Raw genomic sequence first — 22,935 nt, forward strand, 5'->3', positions numbered from 1 at the left:
GGACGCCTGGGAGATGGGCATTGTGGGGAGAGGAAATAATCCGGGGAAAGACTAGAAGGTGTTTAACCTATTCAAAGAGCAGCCAGGAAGTCGGCAAAGGGGAGTGGCATGAAGGGGAGAGTGGTAAGAGATAAGGTAAGAAATGGAGGCAAGGGCCAGTCAGGGAGGGCCTGGCAGGCCATGCTGCGGGAAGAGAAGCCATTAGAAGAAAAGAAGCCATTTTTTATTGATACATAATATTTTAAATATTTATGGAGCACACGTGAGTATTTGTTACATGAGCAGACTGTGTAATGATCAAGTTGAGTATTTTTCATTTCTATGTGTTAGGAACATTTCAGGTCCCCTCTTCTAGCTACTTTGAAATTCAATACATTGTTGCTAACTATAGTCACCTACTTTGCTATGGAGCATTAGAACTTATTCCATCTAACTGTATGTTTATACCCATTAACCAAACTCTCTTCACCCCCCCCCCACACTTCCCAGTCTCTGGTATCTATTATTTTACTCTCTACCTCCATGAGATCAACTGTTTTCATTAGAAGCTTTTAAACAAGGAGTGAGTGCATTCTATGAATGTTCTAAGATGATCATGTGTCTGTCTTGGGGTGAAGGATTAGACAGGGCAAGTGTGGAAGTGAGGTGTCGGACAGGAGGCTGTGGAGGTGGTCCTGGGGAGAAGTAATGGGGGCTTGGGTGAGGGTTGAGCACTGGGGAGGTGGTGAGAAAGGACAGATTGGAAAGTGTGTGGAAGGTAGAGCTTTCAGGATTTGTGGGCCTCCTCCTCACTTAGAGGAAAAGCCAAAAAGCCTTAGCATGGCCAATGAGGTCCTATGTGATCTGGCCTCCATCACTCTCTCTCCTCACTTTCTCCTCTCCAGGCACACAGGCCTCCTGTGTTCTGTGAACAGACTAAATGTGATCTCATCTTTTGCATGAGATGTTCCCTCAAGTATCAGGAAATCAGGTATCCATGTGGCTTTCTCACTCTGGGTTTTGCTCAAGTGTCCTTATCAGAAAATCCTTTCTTGGCCACCCTCTATAAATTAACACCCAACCCCGGCACTCCCTCTTCCCCTTCCCTGTTTAATTTATCTTCATGCACTTATCACTGTCTGATGTTATATATATAATGTACCTATGCGTGTGTATACACAAACATATAATGTGTGTGTGTATTTTTCCCATGAAGGCAGGGATTCGGTCTGTTTTGTTCACTATAGAACACAACTTCCACAATAGTTCCTGGCACATAGCAGGTGTTCAATAAATATTTGTTGAACTAAAGTTGTTGAAATAGAGAAAAAGAGGAACAAAGAATGGCCCCCGGGTTTTGGGCCTGAATGACAGTGTCACTTACTGAGGTAATATTGAGGGTTTTTAAAAATGAAGATTAGGACCCCCTGCTCCGAACGTCCTACTGGAGTCCCTGAACTGCTTTGTCTATGGCAGGTTCAGAGAAGTCCTCCCTCCTTCTGCAGCCCATAGAAGGCTGTGACTAGTCAAGAATCCTGGGGACCTGGGCTCCCCTTTTCTTCCCAAGGGGAGAGAGAGAAGCTAGACATACCCAAACTAACTCTCAGTTCCTGAGATCAAATATGACATCAGTTTGATCTAAACTCCATAACTGATGTTTTAGATGTTATTGACCTTGTGTATGGTTTCAGGCAAACAATTGGTCTCCTAGTCCAAGAGACAATCTCACAAAGTATTTTTAATGCAAAAAGAAAGAAATAAAAAAGAGCTACCACTTTCCTCATTCCTGCAGGTGCCCAACCAGGTTGACTCGTTGGAGTGCATTTTCTGCATTCTTAATAGATAGCTAGCAGGAAACGCCTTGTATAGCCCCAGCTAGAGGGGTAGAAAGTAGCAAGGGGGGGGTACAAATTTCCAGCTCCTGCCTCTACAAGCACTGAGCTGCTCCGAAGTGGGCCAGCAACTCTGGCCAGCAAGACGCACCTTTTCCAAGCCATAGAATCTTGCTCTGTCTCAGGTGATGGTCTGGAATTAAGGTAAGAGAAGCTGGGGACTTTTGGGGGACAGGAAAATGGAATTTTAACTAGGAAGAAATGGGGTACATCACATGCTTCACTCAATGAGATACAATCTCGTCCCTTTGGAGCTTTTGTTTCAAGTGATTGTTGTAACAACCAACCCCTCTAACTTCCCACCCCAGCCCCGGAGTGCTAGGTACCATTTTGCAGAAGTGTGGTAAGCGTGTACATGCAGGCAGACTGTGGTAGAGTTCAGGACAAACTCCTGGTTTTGGCTTCTGTGTTCAAAGATTTTTTTCTTTTTTTTTTTTGCAGAAGTTGGGGCAATATTTTGAGGTCCACTTGGAGCATGTGGTGTCTCTATATATTGTGAGTTGGGGAGGTTGCAAGCTGCACGGAGTTTTGTAATTATACCATTCTGACTGCACAGCTGGCAAAGTTTAGGTTTTGTCTACAACAGGCTTTTGCTACCAGCCAGGCACTGGTACAGAAACATCTTCTCCAGGACACTCCCACCCTTTCTTCAGCCTCACTGATATCCCCTTAGACCCAGCTTCATAGTGTCTCTTTCTCCTAAGCCAGACCCACCCCACCAATTCGCTCATGAATAAAGAGACCCCTTATGGAAGGCTCATTTGAGAACGAAGCTGCTCAAGTTTTTCCAGAGGTGCAGGGAGACACAGTTCTTCATAGGATTAAGCCAGTGACAATTCTTAGAATTTTAATGTCTTGTAAATACAGTTCATCTCCACTCCGGTCTGAGTACAGCCCGGGGAGCTGCTTGTGAGCTGCATCCAGAGAAGTAACCCACGGCTTTCCTTTTGAGTGTGTGTCCATGTGTTCAGGAAGGAAAAAGGGGCAGAGACAGTACTTTTGGAGGATTCAAGATCCCCAGCTGCCTGAGGTCTGAGCCCTCCAAGGTGAAGCGGCTGAAACTTAGCCTCTGACTTTCTCCATCTCTAACCTTTCCTGGCTGTGGCCGGTTGGTCTGTGGTCCCTATGAACTCTACCCAAGGCAACTAGGAACATGTTTCAGGGCCCTGATGTCCCTAGGATCCTGCCAGCTCCTTCCCTTGTGGCTTCAGGGGAAGTTAGCAAAGAGATATTGCAAGTTGTGTCAAGCCTGAGCCTACAGCAGTGGCCGCTGGCAGTTCTAAGAGTAAGAGGGCGAGTCCTCCAAAGGTGCTCACTGGCTTTTGCATTAGCAAGCAGGGAAGTCCTGAGGGGGCGGACTGAGTTTCCACCTGTATTCCCTGATGGAGACCAGATAGCTGGTTTGGGGTCCTGGCTCGAGGGCCTCTAGGGATTAGAGGCTAAGCCTGCCCCCACATTTGATAGATGGGAAGACTGAGGGCCATAGAAGGGTAGGGACTATTAGACTCACCAGGTAGGAGTAAGGGATGGCGGAGGGGAGGAGAAAGACCTGGGTTCAAATCTCAGTTCTGCCACTACCCAACTGCATAGCCTGGGCAGTTTATTTTACCCTCTCTAAGCTCCAAACTGCTGATCTGTAAAAAGGGGCTAATTAATGCCTACTTTGAGGGTTGTAAAGACTGAAGAAGTGGCCAGGTACAGTGGCTCACACCTGTAATCCCAGCATTTGCGGGGCTGAGGCCGGAGTTTGAGGTTACAGTGAGCTATGATCACACCACTGCACTCTAAGCTGGGTGACAGAGCAAGACCCTGTCTCAGAAAAAAAAAAAAAAAAAGATTGGAAAAGATACATGGATACATGTGTAATTTCTGGCACCGAGTAGGTATTCTGTAAACTGTGGCTTTTAAAAAAGTGCTGCCTCCACACTTATCATTACTTTATAGTTCATAACACCTTTGCTTTGTGTCTACCACTCCAAGTATCAAAATGTAGCTTGTGCTTCTTTAAAAATTGAGAAATAATTTACCTACAGTGAAATGCACAGATCTTAAGTGTAAAATTTGATTAGTTTTAACAAATGTCTACATTCATGTAGTCACCATCACCCTCATCAAGATGCAGAATATTTCAGACTCCTGAGGGCTCCCTCATGCTCCTTCCTGGTCAGTCTCTACCCCACAGGCAACCACTGTTCTGACTTGTATCTGTTCCGACAGATTATTTATGCTTGTTCCACACAGGTAGAATCATACAATATGTGGTCTTTGGTGTCTGGATTCTTTCAGTCAACACAATGTTTTTGAGATTCATCCATGCTGTTGTGTGAATTGATAGGTTTTTTTTTTATTGCTGAGTAACATTCCATTGTATAAATATGTCATGGCTAGTTTATTTCTTCTCCTGGTGATAGACAGTTGGGTAGTTTCCATTTTTTGGCTGTTATAAAGAAAGCTACTATTAACATTCATGTACAAGTCTTTGTGTGGACATGGTTTTTGTTTCTCTTGGCTGCATGTACCTAGAAGTGAGATTTGCTGGATCACATGGTAAGAGTATGTTTACATTTATAAGAAACTGCCAGTTTTTCCAAGGGGTTGTTCACATGTTCTTTGAAATAAGGGTGCAATGGATTCAGTTTTGAGGTAGTTCCTGATTATGCTTAGCATGATTGCCAACCAGGGGAAACAGAATAATGGCGCTTAATCAAAGGCTTCTCTAGACGTCACAACCCAGTTGTAACTGAAGCTAGAATGATTCTAAAAGAAGAACATTTTTTTAAAAAGGTCCCTTGCTTATTTCCATATTCCTTCCTAATGTCCCTGTCATTACCTGTTGACACTTCCAATAGAACCGTAAAATAATTCACATACTCCAACTCTTTCCTTTTACCCAAGAGTAACATGAAGCCCAGAAAAGCTATGTGGTTCCCCCAACGTTACACAGTGAAGGAAGACCCCAGGCCTTCTGACTCCTAATCTGGTATGATTTTTTTGACATTGAACTGCCTCTGCATGAGATGGCATTCAGTTATTTGGCCACTGGTTATTGAACACCTACTTCATGCTAGATGCTCCAGATGAAGAAATGAATAAGAAATGCTCTCCATCCTCAAGGATCTCATAAACTAGGGATGGAGACAGTCTATTAAACTGTAGCATTTTCATTATATTGACAAGAATGAATAGATTAGATACATCTTTAGCCAGAGCACCCGGCAAGTCAGATTGAGTAGGAAGGTAAGGAAAGGTAAGGAAACTTCCAGACAGGCCACTTCCCTAGTAAGGGAGGGCCACAGCATGTCTTATGTGCCAGGTCTTGTCCTAGATGCAAATGGACAGCCTCTGCCTCCCAGGAGCTCACAAGGTAGAATATGATGATGCCAGTGCTGGAACCCAGGTCTAAGGTAATTCAGCAAACAGCTCTTGGGCATCTATTAATACTTTATTCCAGGCACTGTTCTAAATACAGGCGCTATGGTAGCAAACAGAGCTTACAATCTTATGACCCTTCAGGAGCTTTCCTCCAACATTGCCATAACATATTAGCATAAAACTGTTTTTTGGATATCTGTATTTTGTTCAGAATGTATCTGTCTGGAGACCATAGAACTGGCAGTGTTAGTAATTGCTAGTTTCTATGGTGGGTTGGGGGTAGGTGCAGGACATGGTCTTTCACTGGTTAGGGCAGCAGAAAGAGTGGGAGAATTTGATGTGTTTTATTCTCTTGCATGGAAGTAGTCAAGATGGAAAATGATGCTTACTATGCAAGCTGAAGTTGGCAAGCACCCACTGGATTGCTTAGTCTAGCTCTCCAGGCGACCCTGTGCCTATAGGTAGCTCTGGGCCGACCTTGGCTCATTCTTTTGGGAGGAAGGCACCTCCCCAAAAGGCAAGTTACTCTACTATTTGGCCTCAGTGACCTCCCACCTCCACATTCCTTGATGCTCTTCTAGTCATGTTGCCTGATAATTCTCATTTGTAGAAGAAGGCCCCTCTCAGTGCTTTGTAGAGCTTTGTGGTGTTGTTCTCTGAACACTGATTAGACAAAGGTCCTCAACAGCACTGTTGTTGACCTTCAGGAGCTTGGTGGCTCCCTGGGGCCCCAGTGAGAGCCTGTGCTTGGTAGGAGAAAACTGCTTGTCCCCAAGGGTGCCACTTGTCCAAACTACCTACAGCCAAGCCACTTGGTAAAATAATACCAGTGACATTTTGCATTTGGTCCGCAGCTATCACCTGTGTCACTCTCCCACAATGGAAGAAATGAAGAAGACTGCCATCCGCCTGCCTCGGGGTAGGCAGAGGCCTATAAAGACTGAATGGAATTCCCGGTGTGTCCTTTTCACCTATTTCCAAGGGGACATTAGCAGCGTAGTTGATGAGCACTTCTCCAGGGCTCTGAGCAGCATCAAGAACCCCCAGGCATTGAGCCCCTCGAGGCAGAGTGAAGATGTGATCCTAAAGAATGGTGAGCATGTTGGGAGGGAGGAGCCTGGAATTCCCTGTCAAGGCTATCACTCAAAGACCTGTTCTTGGATGCACTTCACACACCTGGACATGCATATTTGCTAAAGGCAGTCAGGCTGTGCAGTGAGAAGCCACACTCCTTCTTAGAAGTTGAATGTATTATAAAAATGGGTGCTGTTGAATCAAATTAGTTCACCTATTTTATTATGTCCTCAATCATGCTAAGTGCTGGGTTCACTGCTCAACACGCTATGAGAGTTCAACAACTGTTCACTGTTATCATGATCAGTATTTTCATATGATTACTATTACTATTGGCCTGACAGGGCAGGAACACCAAAGGATCTATAAAGAAAAAGTAAGGCTGGGTGCAGTGGCTCATGCCTGTAGTCCCAGCTACTCAGGAGGCTAGGTGACAGGATCGCTTGAGCCCAGAAGTTAGAGGCTGCAGTGAGCTATGATTGCACCACTGTACTCCAGCCTGGGCAACAGATGGAGACCCTGTCTCAAAAAATAAAGAAAGAAAAAGAAAGAAAGAGAGGGGGGGGGGGAGAGAGAGAGAGAGAAATACAGACAGGCAGACGGAGGGAGGGAGAGAGGAAGGAAGGAAATCCCATGTAGGTACTCCCAGCCTCCTCTCAACTAATAGTGGATGATCTGGTGAGCAAGGGCGGGGCCAGAAGACGTTGACAAAGAGTCTTGCTGCATCCCTCTCCCACCCTTGACAGGGCCAAGGGTGTCTATTGCACACACTATTTGCTAACTGTTAAGAAATAAGTATTTGTACATCTCAAAGCAGTTACTTCAAGAGAGATATGTCAAAATGTGCACATCAAAATATCCAGCTTTGGAGAAAGCCATAAACGTCAAGTTGGCAGGGGCTGCAGTATGACTTTCATGGACCTGAGACACTTTTGCCTTCATGGGCCCTTTCCTCCATAAAAATATTAAAAATTACATTTTATGACTGCATTGGTATAGAGATGGGTATAATCCAGGCTGGATTCCTTTTTATGTATTCAGTGTCATTATCATATTCATCATTTTCTTCTGATCTTAGAAGAAGTTAAAACGCTTTTGTGAGTCCCTAAAAGTATTCATGGGCCCTAGCACTGTGCCTCCTGCCATCTGGGTGTGAATCAATACAGCTCCCCTTTAGTTTTTGAAATTTGTGAGTAGATCAGGGTCTGGTTGATGTTAAGAGCTCTTTATTGCTGTTGCTGAGAGCACATGTTGAACGTCTTGCTTCCATTGGAGGACATATATGCCTCCCAGTGGGGCCTCTGCCTGTGGGCAAAGAGCTCACCTGTTTCCAGATGCCTTCACTCTGGCATTGGTCTTTGGGTCTGGACAGGGAGTTGGTGTGTATCAGATCTACTCACATTTGCAGAATTTACTTCTCTCTGAGAAATTGCTTTTCCAGTCAAGTGACATGATTTTTCAGAGGATCTTGTGGATTAAGTAAACATGCAGAAGGGCATGTAGTAGCATCAGATATTAAAGGAAGTGATGAGGTGCTTGCTGTTAAAATGGGCAGGTGAGGGTGGGTGCAGAGCGGGGAGGTGATGTCTACAATGTGTTAAATAATCAGAGTAGGAATGACTGTTATCTTGAGTCATCTGGGGGACTGACATGCGGTAAGAGCTGAGAAAGGTGGTATGTGGGATTCAGAGGATCTAAATGACTCCTTGGAAGGGTCAAAATCCTGGGCACTTAATACAGGGACAAGTACGCTGACTTGGCAATTTGACTCTATTGCTGAACACATTGGCTCGGATTCATTACAATCATTCCCTGGTAAGCACCATCAATCCACGGTCCCCCACTTCCTCTCTTCTACTTGCCTGGTAAACCCAAGCTGGGATCAAATCAATTCTCAGTCAGTTGCCCCATTTCTCCACTTCATTTTGCAGCAAAACTCAAAAGTGGTGTTCATGCACACTCTGTCATCCTCCTCTCATGCTGTCTGGACTCTACTCCTCTCATGCTTTCAACTTCATCACTTGAGACCACTCTCTCATCAAGGTTAGCCAGTGACCTCCACTTTCCAATTAACGGTGGCTCTCTGTACTCATCTTGTGTGACCCATCAGCAACACTTGCTGCAGTTGACTTCTCCCTCCTCCGGGAAACACCTTCTCCTTTGCTTGGATTCCACAACATCACATTTTCGTGGTTTTCTTCCTACCTTCCTGGTTACTACTCCTTCTCAGTCTCCTTTTCTGGATGTCCTCCTCTCTCCAACTTCTAAACATTTCAGGGCTCCAGGACTTAGGACTCGGTCAATTTCTTTTCTCTACCTACACTCACTCCCTGGGTGATCTTTTACTCTCTTGGTCATAAATGCCATCTATATGTCGATCAATTCCAATGCATAAATGGATTTCTGACCTGCCTATCTAACTGCCTATTTGGCATCTTCATTTTGCAGGTCTAATAGGAATCGCAAACATAGCAGCCCCAAACTGAACTCTTAATCTCCCCTTCAACCTGTTCCACTCTATCTCCATAAATGGTAGTTGCATCCTTCCAATTCCTTGGAGTCATGTTTAACTTCTCTCTTTGTTTCACACCCCATATCCAATCCTTTGGGAAATTCTGTAGGTTCTTCTACCTTCCAAACATTCAGCATCTGACCACATCTCCCCCGCTGGGCTCGAGAAGCTATCATCCCCCTCCCCAGATTACTGCAGCCTCCTCATTGCTCTCACTGCTTCTACCTTTTCTATCCTCCAGTCTATTCTCAAGATAGCAGTCATAATGGTAGCACTAAAGTAGAAGTAATACCATAGCACTTTTCTTTTCAAAACGCTGAAACAGTTTCCCATCTCACTTAGAATCAAATCCAAAGTCTATAACGGAGCCCTACTTCATCTGGGTTCCTGCTGACTTTCTGATCTCAAATCCTACCACTTTCCACCTCACCCACTCCAGTCTAGGCTCCTCACTATTTGTAGACTATGCCAAGGACAATCCTGCCTCAGGCCCTCCCTTTGCACGTGGTGTCCCCTCTCCTTGGAATGCTCTTTCCCCAGAGAGCAGCATGGCCTCCCTTTCCTCCATTCAAAGCTCCATCTAAAGGTCACTTCTTCAAGACAGGCCTTCTTTGAACAATCTATTTAGCAAATAGAAGCCCCTGTTCTGTTGCTCTCTGTCCTCTTACTTACCTTGTTTTATTTTTCTTCTTAGCGTTTGTCGCCATGGGGCACATTATATGTTGATGTGCTCCTTTCTTGACTCCTCCCTTCCCTTAGCCTCTGAGCTCCGTGGCAGGGGGACTGAGTCTGTCAGCTGCTGCTTTCTAAGTACCTAGCACAATGCCTGACACATGGCAGCCCTCAATGCATATTGCTTGAATGAGTGGAATTGTGATTTGGATCACAGGGTATTTTCCCTACAGATGGGCCACCACAGAGAGTGGGTAGGGTGTGATATACAGCTGTAGAACCAGGCATCCTGGGTCCAGGCCAGTTCCACCACTTAATAACCGCGTGATCTCAGGGCATATCATTTCACCTCTCTGTGCCTTGATGTCCTCATCTCTAAAATTGAATATTATTTAACTGCAGGAGGGTGCTTGCAAGGAGTTAATAAGATAAATCATGTCAAGTGCCACACAGTAAGTGCTATGTAGGTGTTAGTTCTTTTGGGGGGTGGGTGCCAAAGCTTGACACAATGTTTTGGAAGGCTAGGATGGATGTGAGGACCTGCATTCAAAACACAAGGATCGCAGAGCAGCAGGCCTGTCCCGTGAGCTTTCACACTTTCAGAGGATTCTGCTGTGGCTGCTGTAGCATTTCCTGTGCCTTCTGACTTACCCTGTATCCTTTGGTGAGGACCCTGCCCGCTAAGGGAGATTGGGCATGGCCCTGTTTCTTGCCCAAGCCAGCCTCTGCAGGGAGGCGGCTTTCTTCTCCATCTGCATTCTTGGGGGCTGCATTTTCCCTGTGACAATCTCACAAACCCCTTGAGTGTGAAGATGTCTCCCACACAGAGCATGCTGTGGGCTTGGTAACTGTTTGTCTGCTGACAGAGCAAATGAAGGAAAGCCTGCCTCCCTCAAAGCCTCTCCTGTCACCACTGGGAGCCACGTTTCTCATAAGCTCCGCTGCCTCAGGGGAGGGCGCCATGAAAGACTTCCGGTCCCCTAGAGGTTCTCCCTGGAGGTGTTACATGACATACATGCAGCTTTGAAAATGGTGGAAAATCTATAAAGTGGCCTTTCATTACTGACTGTTAGCATCCTCTCAACCCCTGCAGGCCAGCGCCAGGCCGCCAGCCCAGCCAGGCCATGTGGGAAGAGGCTCCCATTCATGGGGGCCTCCATTGCTGACTTGCCCACATTCTCCGGGTGCTGTGACAAACCAAATATGCAAAGCCCAAACACGGAGACCCGTGTGGCTAGGAAATGCCATCGAATTTCCTGGCTTCTCTTCCCAAATCAATGCTTTTTTTTAATTTACTTACGTATGATTTATACTGGCTGTACTTCAGAAAACACAAGTTGAAGGTATCTTTTTGAATTATTTCCCTTTTAAAAGGACGTCAGGGATTTCAGAGTTGGTAACGAGATGCTTCAGCTACTATGGTTTCCAGGGGGTGGGGTGCACGGTCCTGAGGCACAGGCCACTTTGAAATCTTCCTGCCCTCCCCCAGCCACAGTCCCCAGCCCCACCTCAGTCCTGGCAATATTGCTCAAGGGCTGCTGAAAGAGGGCGAGAGGATGTAGATCTGAGCACCCAGGGGCCTTTTATAGCCGCCTCCTTCTCTCTCCCCTCCCATCTGCCGTAATCTGTGGGGGTGAGGAAGAAACACTGCCTTTCTTTTCCATAGTGAATATCCATATGAACTATAGTCATGCTAGTTGTTTATGGCCCCTGTGAATACTGACAACTTCGTGTCTTCCTTTCCAGTGGGGGAAAGGAATCTGTACAAACATATATTGAGCCCCCACTAGGTGCCAGAGACCACACTAAAATCATCGCATTTACCTCAGGCCTCAAAATCACTGTGACTTATAAAGTTCAAAGATAGGCAAACTGAACCTATGGTATTAGAAGACAGGCCAGTGGTTACCTTTGTGGGGGTTCGCGGCTGGAGGGGGCTGTTGGGGTGGTGCTCATGTTCTGCTATTCGACCTGGGTGCTCATTACCCAGTTTGTGAAAACTCCCCCCAGCTGCACACTTTCTCTTTGTGCATTTTTCTATGTGCTGGTTGTACTTCACAAAACCTCATTGCAATGGGTATTATTTTCCTCGTTTTATAGAGCAGGAGACTGCAGCCCAGCAAGGGTAAGTGTCTGGAGATGGATCACACAGCCAGTGAGTGATAGAGATTGAAACCCAAGTCTGTCGGACTCTAGAGCCCGTCTCTTGACTACCCCACTGTTACACCTTTGTAGCCTTCAACAGTGCCCCAGCGACAGAATTAATACCCATGAGAACTATTGCTAATAATGTTTATAATGGCTAACACTTAGCAAGCACTTCTTGTGTGTCAGGCCCTTTGCCAGGGATATGGATTATCCTGTCATATGGATTATCTCATTGAAACTTCACACCAATCCTACCAGTTAACTCTTACTGTGCCCATTCTCCTGGTGAGGAAACTGAGGCTCAGAGAGTCAAGTGTCTTGCCCAAGATCCCACAGCTAGTAAGGGGTGGCTATAGCAATCACCACCTGTTGAATTTGACTCCAGACCCTGAGCTCTTAGCCATTCAACTTTCAAAATACTAGAGCATGTTCTGTATTTGATCTCCATTTTCAGTTGGGAAAAGGAATCTGAATATTCATCAAAAAAACTAGGTACCCCAGGGAGGCAATGGAAAGAGAAAGTGAAACTGGACAGACCCTCCTGCTGCCCTGGAACAGTACTGTGTCCTCTAAGCTGTTCATCTGCCTCCAGTGTTCTTTTGACCTCAGCTAATGCAAAGAATATCCTCTTTGTTCCTGGGGTGAATGAATGAGGGACAAATGTCACCAGCAAAGAGAGCAGAGAGGGGAGAGTCAATGTGTGCAGATTGCACAGGGCAAAGGTTGCACTTCCATGGTGAAAGATGTATGTGTGTATGTTCAGAGGGTTCTTGGTTTCAACTTCATTATAAGACAGGGCTTGTATTAAAGACACAGATAGAAGAGAAGGAAGGAAAGAAGAAAGGACAGATGGAAGGAAATCAGGCAATCATGGATTGGTCATTCACAACTGTGGCTTATCTTTTGAGAGATTCACTGGTCAAGTGATTTCTTAAGTTTTTGCTTAAAAATAACTTTTTCTTTCTTTTTTTTTTTAATTTCAGCTCTCCATGGGGATACAAAAGCTCAGGTTATATACATTGTCCATGTCCCTCCCATCCCCCTGAGTCAGAGCCTCAAGCATGTCCATTCTCCAGACAGTGCGCCTGGTACTCACCATGTAGTCATACCTCCATCCCCTCCACCCCCCACCTCCCCGAGTCAGCACCTTCAAGCATGACAAAAATAATATGTATACATTTTTGAAAATTTAGGAAACACAGATAAGTATTCAGGAAACAAAAACTATATGTGCATCTATACAACATACTAATTTTTACAACATGGTGTCATTTTGTACATAATGGGTCATAACCTGCTTTTTTAATTTGACAATAAGTCGTGTACATCTTTCCATGCCATTACATGTTCTAGTACAACACCATCTTAGTGGCTCAAGTATCATTTTATATATGTACCTAATTTATTAAAAATTGTGGACATTTAAGTTGTTGCTAATCTTTTACTCTATTATATACATCACTTTGAACATCCTTGTAGCTAAACTTTTACATGCATCATTGATTATATCCCTAAAATAAATTGCTATAAGTGGATGACTGGGTCAAAGGATATGCATAAATTTTAGGGTTTTGATATATACTGACAAATTGCTCCCCCCCGAAATGTTCTGCCAATCTGCCAACCCCCAGCCCTGGGAGCATGTGAAAGTGCCCAGCTCACCGCATTCTTTGCAATATTGGGGAGGCATGGCCTGTAGGACTATGAGGTTTAGAATCAGACAGCCCTACTCCTTGCTAACTGTGTGGCCTTAGGCAAGTTACTTCAACCACTCTGGGTTTGTATTTTCTTATCTGGGTTGCTGTGAGGATCACATAAGATTGTGCATGCAGCGTGCTAAGCAAAGTGCCTGGCCCATAGTCAGTGCTCAATACATAAAAGCTATTCTGTATTTACAAATTGTTCCTGCCCACCTTGGATGTATTATTCCCCAGGAATGGACACAGACTGAGTAAAGGCTTCTGCCATCTCTCTCTCATAGCCACTGTCTACTCCGTCCTCCACACCAGCCCTGAAGTGCTGCTGCTTCTGCTGCTGTTGTGGGCTTCTCGGTCCAGTCCTTTCCACCCCTCCCTTTTCCGGCACTAGGGACTGTTGGCAAGGAAGATTCTCAGGCCTCACACGTTAACTTTCATCTTGCTTTTTCCTGGGTTGGTTATGCTGAGTGTTGCAAACCAGTAAAGAAACCCAAGGAGAGTTTCTAAACTTGAATGACTAATAATAACGGCAACAGCTATCACTTACTGGGTGCCAGTTGTGGACCAGGCACTGTGCTAAGCCTTTCACATGGACTGTCTCATTCAATCTTGGAACAGTCTCAAGAGGCTAGGAAGTGGGAGAGGACTTGCTCAGGGTCACACAGGTAGGAAGTGGCAGATCTGGGATTGGACTCCCAGCCTGTCTGACTTCAAAGTCTGTGCTTTTAACTACTTTCATGCTGCTGTCCTTAATATAGAAAGATTCAGTGGGGAGGGGTGTGTACATGTGTATGTGAGAGAGAGAGAGAGTGTGTGCATGTGTTTGTGAGCGTGAGTGTGTACATACTTGCAACTGTGCATGTGTGTGTGTGTTTGTGTGTATCGTGTGTGCACATGTGAGTGCCTGCATGTGTGTGCCCTCATTAGAATAATATTCAGTCAGGGCCTACTACGTGCCAGGCACTCTGCAAGTTCCTGGGGATATAGTGGTGAACAAAAGAGAAATGATGTCAGCTCTCTCAAAGCTCTGTATAGAGGGGAAGAGCAATAGTGAATGGATGAAGAAATAAGGACATTACAGGATTACTGCTATGAAGGAAATAAACAGGGTGTAGTCACAGAAAGTAACAGGGTAACAAACTTTAGATTGGAGGTTCAGGGAGGGCCTCCCTGAGAGAGTGACCTTTAAGTTTTTATGGCCAGAAACTAACTGGAATAGGAAGTCAGGGTCCCCACGCAAGGATAAAGTGGAGGGAGGGTCCTCTGGGATGGAGACAAACTTTTCAATGCTTGGAGATGTTTTGGAGAGGGTTCTGGGCCTTCCAGAAGTACATGTGAGTGAGTGTGGGTGGTGTCTCTAGGTGTGCTTGGGAGACAGGGGAATGGCCTGCCCGTTTCACCCTAAAGGGACATAGTGGGAAATGGAGACTAACAGTCTCTGGCTGGGCCTGGCCTTAGGAACAAGGGCCTCTGGAATCTAGAGACATGGATGGGACTAAGAAGCAGGGTCTAGATGCCTAGGGTTGGAGTCTACAGAGTGGAAGCCTTTTGTATTCCTACTGAAAGAAAAATCCTGGCCTGCCCCAAGTGTCTCTGAATCAAAGTGTTGTTCACCTGCTCTCCATTCATTAATGAGGTTTGGAGTTTGAGAAGGCAGCAATGTCTCCTCTGGGACTTCCTCTCTCACTTCCAGAAGAAACTAAGTGGGGCTACTTGGGTAAGAAAATGTCATCAGGGCCACTCTTAATAGCAGTGGCAGCCTTGAGCCAGTGCAGGCTCCTGGTGTAAGATGACTTCGTCCATCCAGAGTGGATGGGTATGGTTGCTGGAACAATTGGCCCAAGAACCCTGAGAAAGAGTGGCCCACCCAAATTCGGGTTCTCCATTCTATGGGCCACCAACACCAAACGTGGTCTGGAAAGGTGGGTTTTGCTATGCCACCCAAGGCCTGCCATTGGGTTGCTGTGAGGTCGGGATTGGGACACCCTGTGCATCCCCATAAACTCCCATCCAAACTGTGCTCGGATGCACCCAGCGACCACATTCAACCTTGGACAATGACACACCACCCATTCTCCTTAACATTTCCATCAGAGAATTCTGGAAAGGAAGCAGTTAAGACAAATATTCAAAATACTCTGGAGTCCAGCTTTTCACATTTCAAGCATTCAGCACCTAGTTCATATGTATGAGATCTGTAAGGCCAGCTCAGATGGAACCTGCCCAGTTGTCAGGGACTACACTTCGTTTCTAATTTGTGTTTAGGACATGCAGTACCCTCATTCAATGTGAAGCACAGACAGTAATTATACCAAATCAGCTTAATCGCTCTATTTGTGCTACACAGTGCCCTGAATTGCTTCTGGCCTTATCAATTTTCAAAAGTAGGATTCACTCCCAGAACACATCTTAATATATTGCCTTGCTCTTGGTTTCATTAGAAGAGGCTAACCATTGCCCATCACTCATTGTGAGCACTATGAGAAGTTGGGCCATGTGGACTTGGGCTTCTGTTCTTATCATTTGTGTTACACAGAAAGCAGCGGTGGTGGGTGGTGGCAATCTAGTAACACTGTGCAGGCCTCTCAGATGCTTTTATCTTGCACAAAATCCAGCCAAATTGAACATTCAGGAGAGCTGGGAGAGACGCACATGGAAGGAGAGAGGACCAGGGTCCCAGACAGCCTCTCCAGCTGGCCAATCTTCCTTTGTGTCCACACCCACAGATCCCTCCATTATCTTGGACAGACGAGAGGCTCCAGGCTTGAAGCACCGTCTGGCAGAGCTCTATCCCTCTTCCCCTCTTGCCTGAGTGGATGTTGACAATGGGGAAAACATCCATCTGTGTCATGAACTCTCCTAGACACTTGAGATCTCAGACAGAGCTGCTAGAGTAGGCACAATTAGAATAGAGCCCATGGGATCAAAGGAGACTCCATCCCAATTAGCCAGTCCACGTGAACTTTGCAAGAAGAAACTGAGTCACCTCTTGACCCTGAGCATTCTGCTTTTGCAGAATGAGGTCCAAGCAGCTACTTCCCTACCTGTCACTCTCAGGCCAGCTCACTTCCCTACTTGGCTAATCTGTTTGGCTACAGTGGTCCAGTTGGTCCAGTCTCTTAACAACCCTGTGCCCCAGATTCCTCTGGAAAATGGGGTTTCAACCCCCAGAGTTGTGTGAGTGACTAACCCAGGTAAGCGTTAAACCTTTTTTAAGGTTCTGTGGAATCCTCCTGTTTGGTGTATTTAAAACACCAGCTATAAAATGAAGCTAAACGGTAGCAGCAACCAAATACAAATCAAGCACTTTTACTTCTAGAAAAGTGTCTTCAAGGTGCCAATTGAACCAGGGTACAAAGATGTCTATGTGAAAATACTTGTCGCATTGTTGTTCAAATAATTGAAAAAATGGAAATAACCGAGCTGTCCACAAATTTGACATTTGTTAGTCACATGACAGCTTTATGGTAGAATATTGCACATCCTTTTAAAAAGCTGATGTTCAGCTCTATTCATTGCAATGGGAGGATATTCATGATATTTCACTGAAGCAAAAGCAGCTTGAATAACAATGTGGTGTGAAAACAATGCACACATGAATAGAAGCAAATCCTAGAGAGAAATACACCTAAGGAGGACAATGGCTGTTTCTGGATATTATGATCAAGGTGATTTTTTCCCCGCCTTTTCTATATTTTCTTGAAGTTAAAAAATATAGTATTATTAACCAGAAAAATATTAAGCTACTTCCATTTTGAAAACAATAAATAAACACCTAATGTGTCTTCTAAATCTTTCCTTCTCAGATAGTGACATGCCTCCAAATCAGTGGCGTTTTTCTTCTCCACGGACAAAGCCACAGCCAGAAGTATCTCTTGCAAACCGTGCCTCCAACTGCCGTCTGAATATGTCTGGTCCCGTGTCTGGGGACCAGTTCCCACAGTCCTTGAGTGGGGGCCCCTCCTCTCAGCCTGGGGGGCTGTGGCATTTCTCCTCCCTAGCCAGCCCCAGCTCCCCGGAGCCTGGCTACTCTCAGGCCTTCCCGGCTGGGCAGCTGGTTCCAGAGCTCCAGCCTGCTGGGACATGTGAGCCCCTCCTAAGTCTCCTCCCACAAGACAGATGCCCAGCCCATCCTCAAGAATCTGCCACGAGGGAGGATTGCAACCCTGTCCAGATAGCCGGAAGCACGGGATTACTGCTCAACCTGCCTCCCAGCTCAGTCCACTGTAAGGAAATGACTACAGATACTTGGAGGATTGCCTCTGATGGGTTGTGGTTGAGAGGGAGTTGGCACGAGATGGGGTGCCAAGACTAATTGCTGCCACTCTGGACATGGGGCTGCTGAGGGACAGAATGTCCTGCTTACACGTTCTATATGTCTTCACTAGGCTTCATTGACATTCACAGTTTAATGGTTAAAGGTTTACATAGATAGCCAGCCAGGCGAACTTGGCCTGAAATATTCATCCTAGTCTGTCGACTTGGCCTTACCCTAGAAAAATGATGCCTAAAAACATAGGGTCTGCGTTTACCCCGATGGGAGCCACTAAATAATCCATTTGCAAAACAGCTCTGTGACGTACCGACAAGTTCAAACTCTATCCTCCAAACAGGTTGGCAACTTGCAATGATGCCAAGCTCCTGGGCAAGAACAAGGGCAATCTATACCAACCATCTGCTCCACACATTAAAATTCAAAGCGACTACAGAGGCAGCCCCGTCGCTGCTTGGAGACATAGCAGTGCCTGGCTGTCATTGGCTCACTCCTGCACACTGGGATCCCCCTGCTTGGTTTCCTTTGGGTGCCTGCTCCCTGACCACCACTCCTCCCCCTGAACTAAAAACACCCCTAAGGCTCACTCCCTACTTCATTCACTCCCTCACCCAGCAAATATTGAATTAGTGCCTATTAGGTGCAAAATAGCCATCAAAAAATAAGGCTCCTCTCTTTGCAAAAGGACGGGGAAGGATTGGCCTGAATTATACTTTCACCAAAAAAACAACCTATAAGATTTGCCTTTCCTATGAAACACTTGTAATAATATGTATTTTATAGTTTCACGGGGCCAAGTCTGCATCCTCTGGCATTCTGTACTCTGGATGAGTTTTCTTTTGCAGCTTCCTAGTCCATACATATCTGTGGTTCTAGTGTTTCATGCCTGAAAGAAAATGCCGGAAGCTGTCTTTACTCTGAACTAAGCGTATAGCACACAAAGGGCCCATTCAGCACAACCTACCTAAGTCAGGCACTGTGTTCCATTCTAATGTTGAAAACAAATTTCCCATTAAAATGCCACTCCGTCACTTCCAGAGTTTGATTGGGAGTGTGTTTAGAGAAGAAATCATAAAAATATCATGCTTAGGAAACCTGTGAAAATTTCCACCCCCGTACTTTTTCAAAAATCTTCTACGAGTTTCAGAGGGGAAATTTGGCCAACTGTGCTTGTATATGTGCCCATGCATACACACAGCAGAGCCCTGCTTCAACAGTTGGTTAGAACACAGATGGCTCAAATCATCACCTTCCAAAAATAACATCTCTACACAGTTCAAATCCAATTCGGCAAATATTTAGTGAGCATCTATTATAAGCTGGGCACATCATGGAGAAACTGTAATGCAGGCAATATACTCTTCCTGTATACCTCTAGACACATTCACAAACAAATGTGTATCACCAAGGTATTGAGTGCCATCAACTCTCCTACTAATGTTGACATCAGCTGCATTAACTGGTGACTGACAATCCAGAACTGTTGGGGAAGTCAGTGATCCTTAATTAGGAACACTGCCTAGAAGTTGGGAGCGAGGTTCAAGGGGCCTTAAAAACAGAAGCTCCTCTGTTTTTGTAACATCTGCTAAGAGAAAATTTGCCAGGTATCCATAAACTGAGAGTCAGGCAATTGGGGTCCCTGAGGCGCTTTCTAACCCAGCCCCAGAGATTGCATTTCCAATCATGTTTTCTTCTTTTCTAGATAAGAAAATATATCTCTCCCCCAATCGTGGACGTGCCAGTAACAGCCTTGCAAAGGAAGGTAGGTATTGAGTTCAGCCTTTGATAGTGTGTCTCTGTGTTCTGAGGACAAACTTGTGGAACTTGCAGTGTAAACACTAGGGTCTCCAGCAGCGGACAGGAGCCTTACTTCTATTATTCAGTATTTTCATAGATAGAATTTGTTTCATCTTACTCTGAAAAAGGAGCCCACGTACTTCCCATCTTGTAAAATTCCTTAAACATTTTCTCATTTTGCTATAGAACAACATTTTTTTGTTTTACCTGAGCTGGACTTAACCAAGGTAAGCAAGGTGACTCAGAAAGATGAACAAATTCATGAGGATTAGCTTGCTCTGTCCCAGATGTTCAGTTTTCAGCCCAGTACATAAGGCCACCCCAGGACTCTGCAGTCAGGGCAAATGCCAACTGGGGCCCAAGGCCAGGCATCTGGGTTCCACACTCAAATTTGAAAGTGGTGTCAGTAGGAACTGCACAAGAGGATAAACTGGGTGGAATGACAGTAGGATCATCACGACCTGGGTTTGGGGTTCAAATCCCAGCTTCATTATTTACTAGCTTTAGGAACTCACGCTTCTTAACCACTCTGTGCCTCAGTTCCCTCATTTGTAAAATGAGCATAAAAATCATGTCCACCTTAGAGGGTGAGGTGTGAGGATTAAATGAAACAATGTTTACAAGTGCTTAGAATAATGTCTGGCACATAGTAAGACATCAAGGAGTCTAAGTCTTTTTGGAGGGCATCATGTGTGCCTCAAGCTGTGCTCTGTGCTCTGTGCTTAAGAGAGGACCAAAAGGAAGAATCCCTGATCTCGGGCATTTTACAGTCTGGTGTGAAGTGGGAGTGAGGGAAATATATAGGCCCCCACTAGAATGCCAGCTCCATAAGGGCCGAGACTTCGAGGGGTACACTACTGTATCCCCAGCACCTGCAATGGTACCTGGCACAGAGGTTCATACATATTTGTTGAATAAATGAATGAATCAGTGAGTGCTGGAAATAATAAAAGAGCATTTTAAAAAGAAATGGTAAGAAAATATCTGCTAATATAGTAAAAACGATTTTGTTTGAGGCCCTCGTGTGAGACAAACAAACAAAACAAAAACCGACTTCGGTGATTACTTGGCCCTGCTTAAGTGAGGAGATACAATTAGGGCTGATTTGAAAGCCTTAGCATGGCGGAGTCAGGCTTCACGAAAGTCCCTGCCCAAGAGAATGAGCTCTACCAGCCTTCTAACTTATGAAAGTCAGGATTGTGATGTCTCCTAAGTACTTGTTAATAGTTCCTACATTTGTTTATTGAGTCTTAGAATTATTGATAACGTGATGGTTAAAATTGTTTGTAGGCCCAAAATAACAGGAGCAACATTTATTGGGTATTGTCCAGGAACCACATACCACATACCCCATCCTGCTCATTGCCCACAATGACCTTGTGAGATGTTTATGAGCTTTACTCGATACATATTCAGTAATAGTGACTGAATGAATAAATATCCCCATTGTATAGATGAGGAAACTGAGCCTCAGAGACGTAAAAGGACTTACCTTAAGATCACACAGCAGCAGGTGGCAGATGCAGTATTATCTCTTTGAGCTCTCAGTGTCATAAAATCATCAAAAATAATCCCAACTTAAATCAATTGTACAACTGTGAAAATTAGCAACTGGTGAGATTATTTTACTGTACACGGGTTCACTGTCTGTCTGTAGCCAAGATACTATCCTAGAATAAAGGAAAGTGGATGCAGAAAGCTCAGAAAGCAAGCAAAAGGGCAAAGAGTGTATTACCTTGAGAAAGGGGCAAGGGGATGTTGTTCCCTTGCAGAGCACAGTCGAGGGGAGGTGGGGAATGGGGGCTAAACCAACAGCCCCAAGTCCGCCATTCTACCACCCAGAGCTCTGGGCAGAGGGAGGCTGCAGGGAGCTTGCAAAGGCGAGGGGGGACTTCCTGGGGCTCCAAGTAAAAGGACCACAGAACCCAGCAAAGCCCACGCTCGTAAGCAGGACAGCTATCTCCCAATCTTGCCTGATGGTAAGAACCACTGGAGAGCTTGTTAACTGCCCCGATCCTGCACCCCGTCACCTGGTTGGGTAGATTTGGCAAAGGAACCAGTCACCTCTTCGTATGTTTTGTTCTTTATATAATTTATATTAAGCTCATATTTTTTGCTCAAAGTGAAGCAAGAAAGTGTATACTAAACTCATTTCGAAGTGAAATTGCGTAAGGCTTTCAGTAGGAACTTCAGTAGTTCTGAGCGATTCCCTATGTGAGGCCCCAGATAAATATTTATCAAAGGAAGGAAGGCAATGTCTCCTCCTGCCCCTGCACTATGGACCTACGTCCCCTCATGTAGGCTGCCACACACCTAAGAGGCAGGGGCCATGCGCAGCAGAAGAGCAGTCAGAGCCAGAAGGGTAGTCAGACCTTGGAGAAGGACGTTCTGGATGTGAGTCCCAGAAACACTGAGGCCAAAAGTTTTTGTAACTTTGAATTTTTTTTTTTTTGATCTGTAGAAATAGACACTGGTTGTGCATTGCTTTAACGCATACAGATAATAATGACAGTTGCTGCTTGCTACTTGCCAGACACAGTGCTATAATACATCTGAGGGATATAACAGTGAATAACACTGTCTTGGTCCCTGCCCTCATAGAGTTAATAGTTTAGCGGGGGAGATATATCCCTCTCCCAGAAGGGAAAATACAAAATACTTACAAGTTATGGTAAGTGCTGTGAAAAAAAAAAACACACAAGGTGTTGAAATGGGGAAAAATGGGGGCCAACTTTAGATAAAGTGGTCAGGGGAGGCCTGTCTGAGGAAGTGACGTGTGAGCAGGGACCTGAATGGAGGGAGAGGAGCCAGTGTGGGGAAGTTAGGGTGGAGATGGAGGGAGGTGGAGGAAGTTGCCCCTGCAAAGGCCTGAGGTGAGTGTGAAGAAGGGAAAAACAGATCTTGTGGCTGGAGCGCAACGAGAAAGGGACAGTGTGGCACGAGACAGGCTGGAGAGGTAGGCAGGGGCCAGGTGATGCAGGGCCTTATGGGTCATTTTGGGAGTCTCAATTTCACATTCTAAGTGATTTAGTGAGCCATGGAAGGATTTGAAGTGTGACCCAATTTGCATCTGCTAAGTTCACAAAAGCTGCTGTGGGGAGGATGGATTGAAGAAAGGCAAGAATGAAAACAAAGAGACCAGTTAGGAGGCAAGCTTGAAAGGATGATAGCCTGGAGAAGGTGGCAGCAGTAGAGATAGATACAAGTAGACAGATTTGAGATCTATTCGGCAGGGTTAGCTTTTAGGACTTGCCAACAGAGAATGGGGAAGAATCCAGGTTACCTCTGAGGTTTCTGTTTGAGCAACTAGGTGGATGGTGGTACATGTGTTAAGATGAGGAAGACTAGAGGAAAACACAACTCTGTTTTGGCCATGTTAAGTCCGGGGTGCCTATTAGACATCCAAGTGGATATACCTTTTAAACAGTTGTTCTGAAGTCTGAGATCATGAATTTCAAGTGCAAATAGTCAGCTGGGTTGTATGATTTTCACCAGTGGTGTTAGGTTAGTGTAATATGC

At 45.3% G+C, this 22,935-nt stretch overlaps 1 protein-coding gene across 1 annotated transcript; it reads left to right on the forward strand.

Moving 5' to 3' along the window:
- Nucleotides 1–6,122: 6,122 nt before the first annotated feature.
- VGLL1 (vestigial like family member 1) lies at nucleotides 6,123–21,906 on the forward strand. Its single transcript, XM_045537846.1, has 4 exons — nucleotides 6,123–6,336; nucleotides 17,153–17,572; nucleotides 19,322–19,381; nucleotides 21,878–21,906. Exons 1-4 carry the CDS (start codon nucleotides 6,123–6,125, stop codon nucleotides 21,904–21,906), a joined length of 723 nt encoding a protein of 240 aa, XP_045393802.1.
- Nucleotides 21,907–22,935: the final 1,029 nt, after the last annotated feature.

This window comes from Lemur catta, chromosome X (assembly GCF_020740605.2).
Source record: "Lemur catta isolate mLemCat1 chromosome X, mLemCat1.pri, whole genome shotgun sequence".
NCBI lineage: Eukaryota > Metazoa > Chordata > Mammalia > Primates > Lemuridae > Lemur > Lemur catta.

Coding starts and splice junctions, on each gene's coding strand:
- VGLL1 (XM_045537846.1), top strand. CDS start 6,123: ATGGAAGAAATGAAGAAGACTGCCATCCGCCTGCCTCGGGGTAGGCAG. Junction 6,337..17,152: donor AGATGTGATCCTAAAGAATG/GTGAGCATGTTG, acceptor TTTCCTTCTCAG/ATAGTGACATGCCTCCAAAT. Junction 17,573..19,321: donor GCCTCCCAGCTCAGTCCACT/GTAAGGAAATGA, acceptor CTTCTTTTCTAG/ATAAGAAAATATATCTCTCC.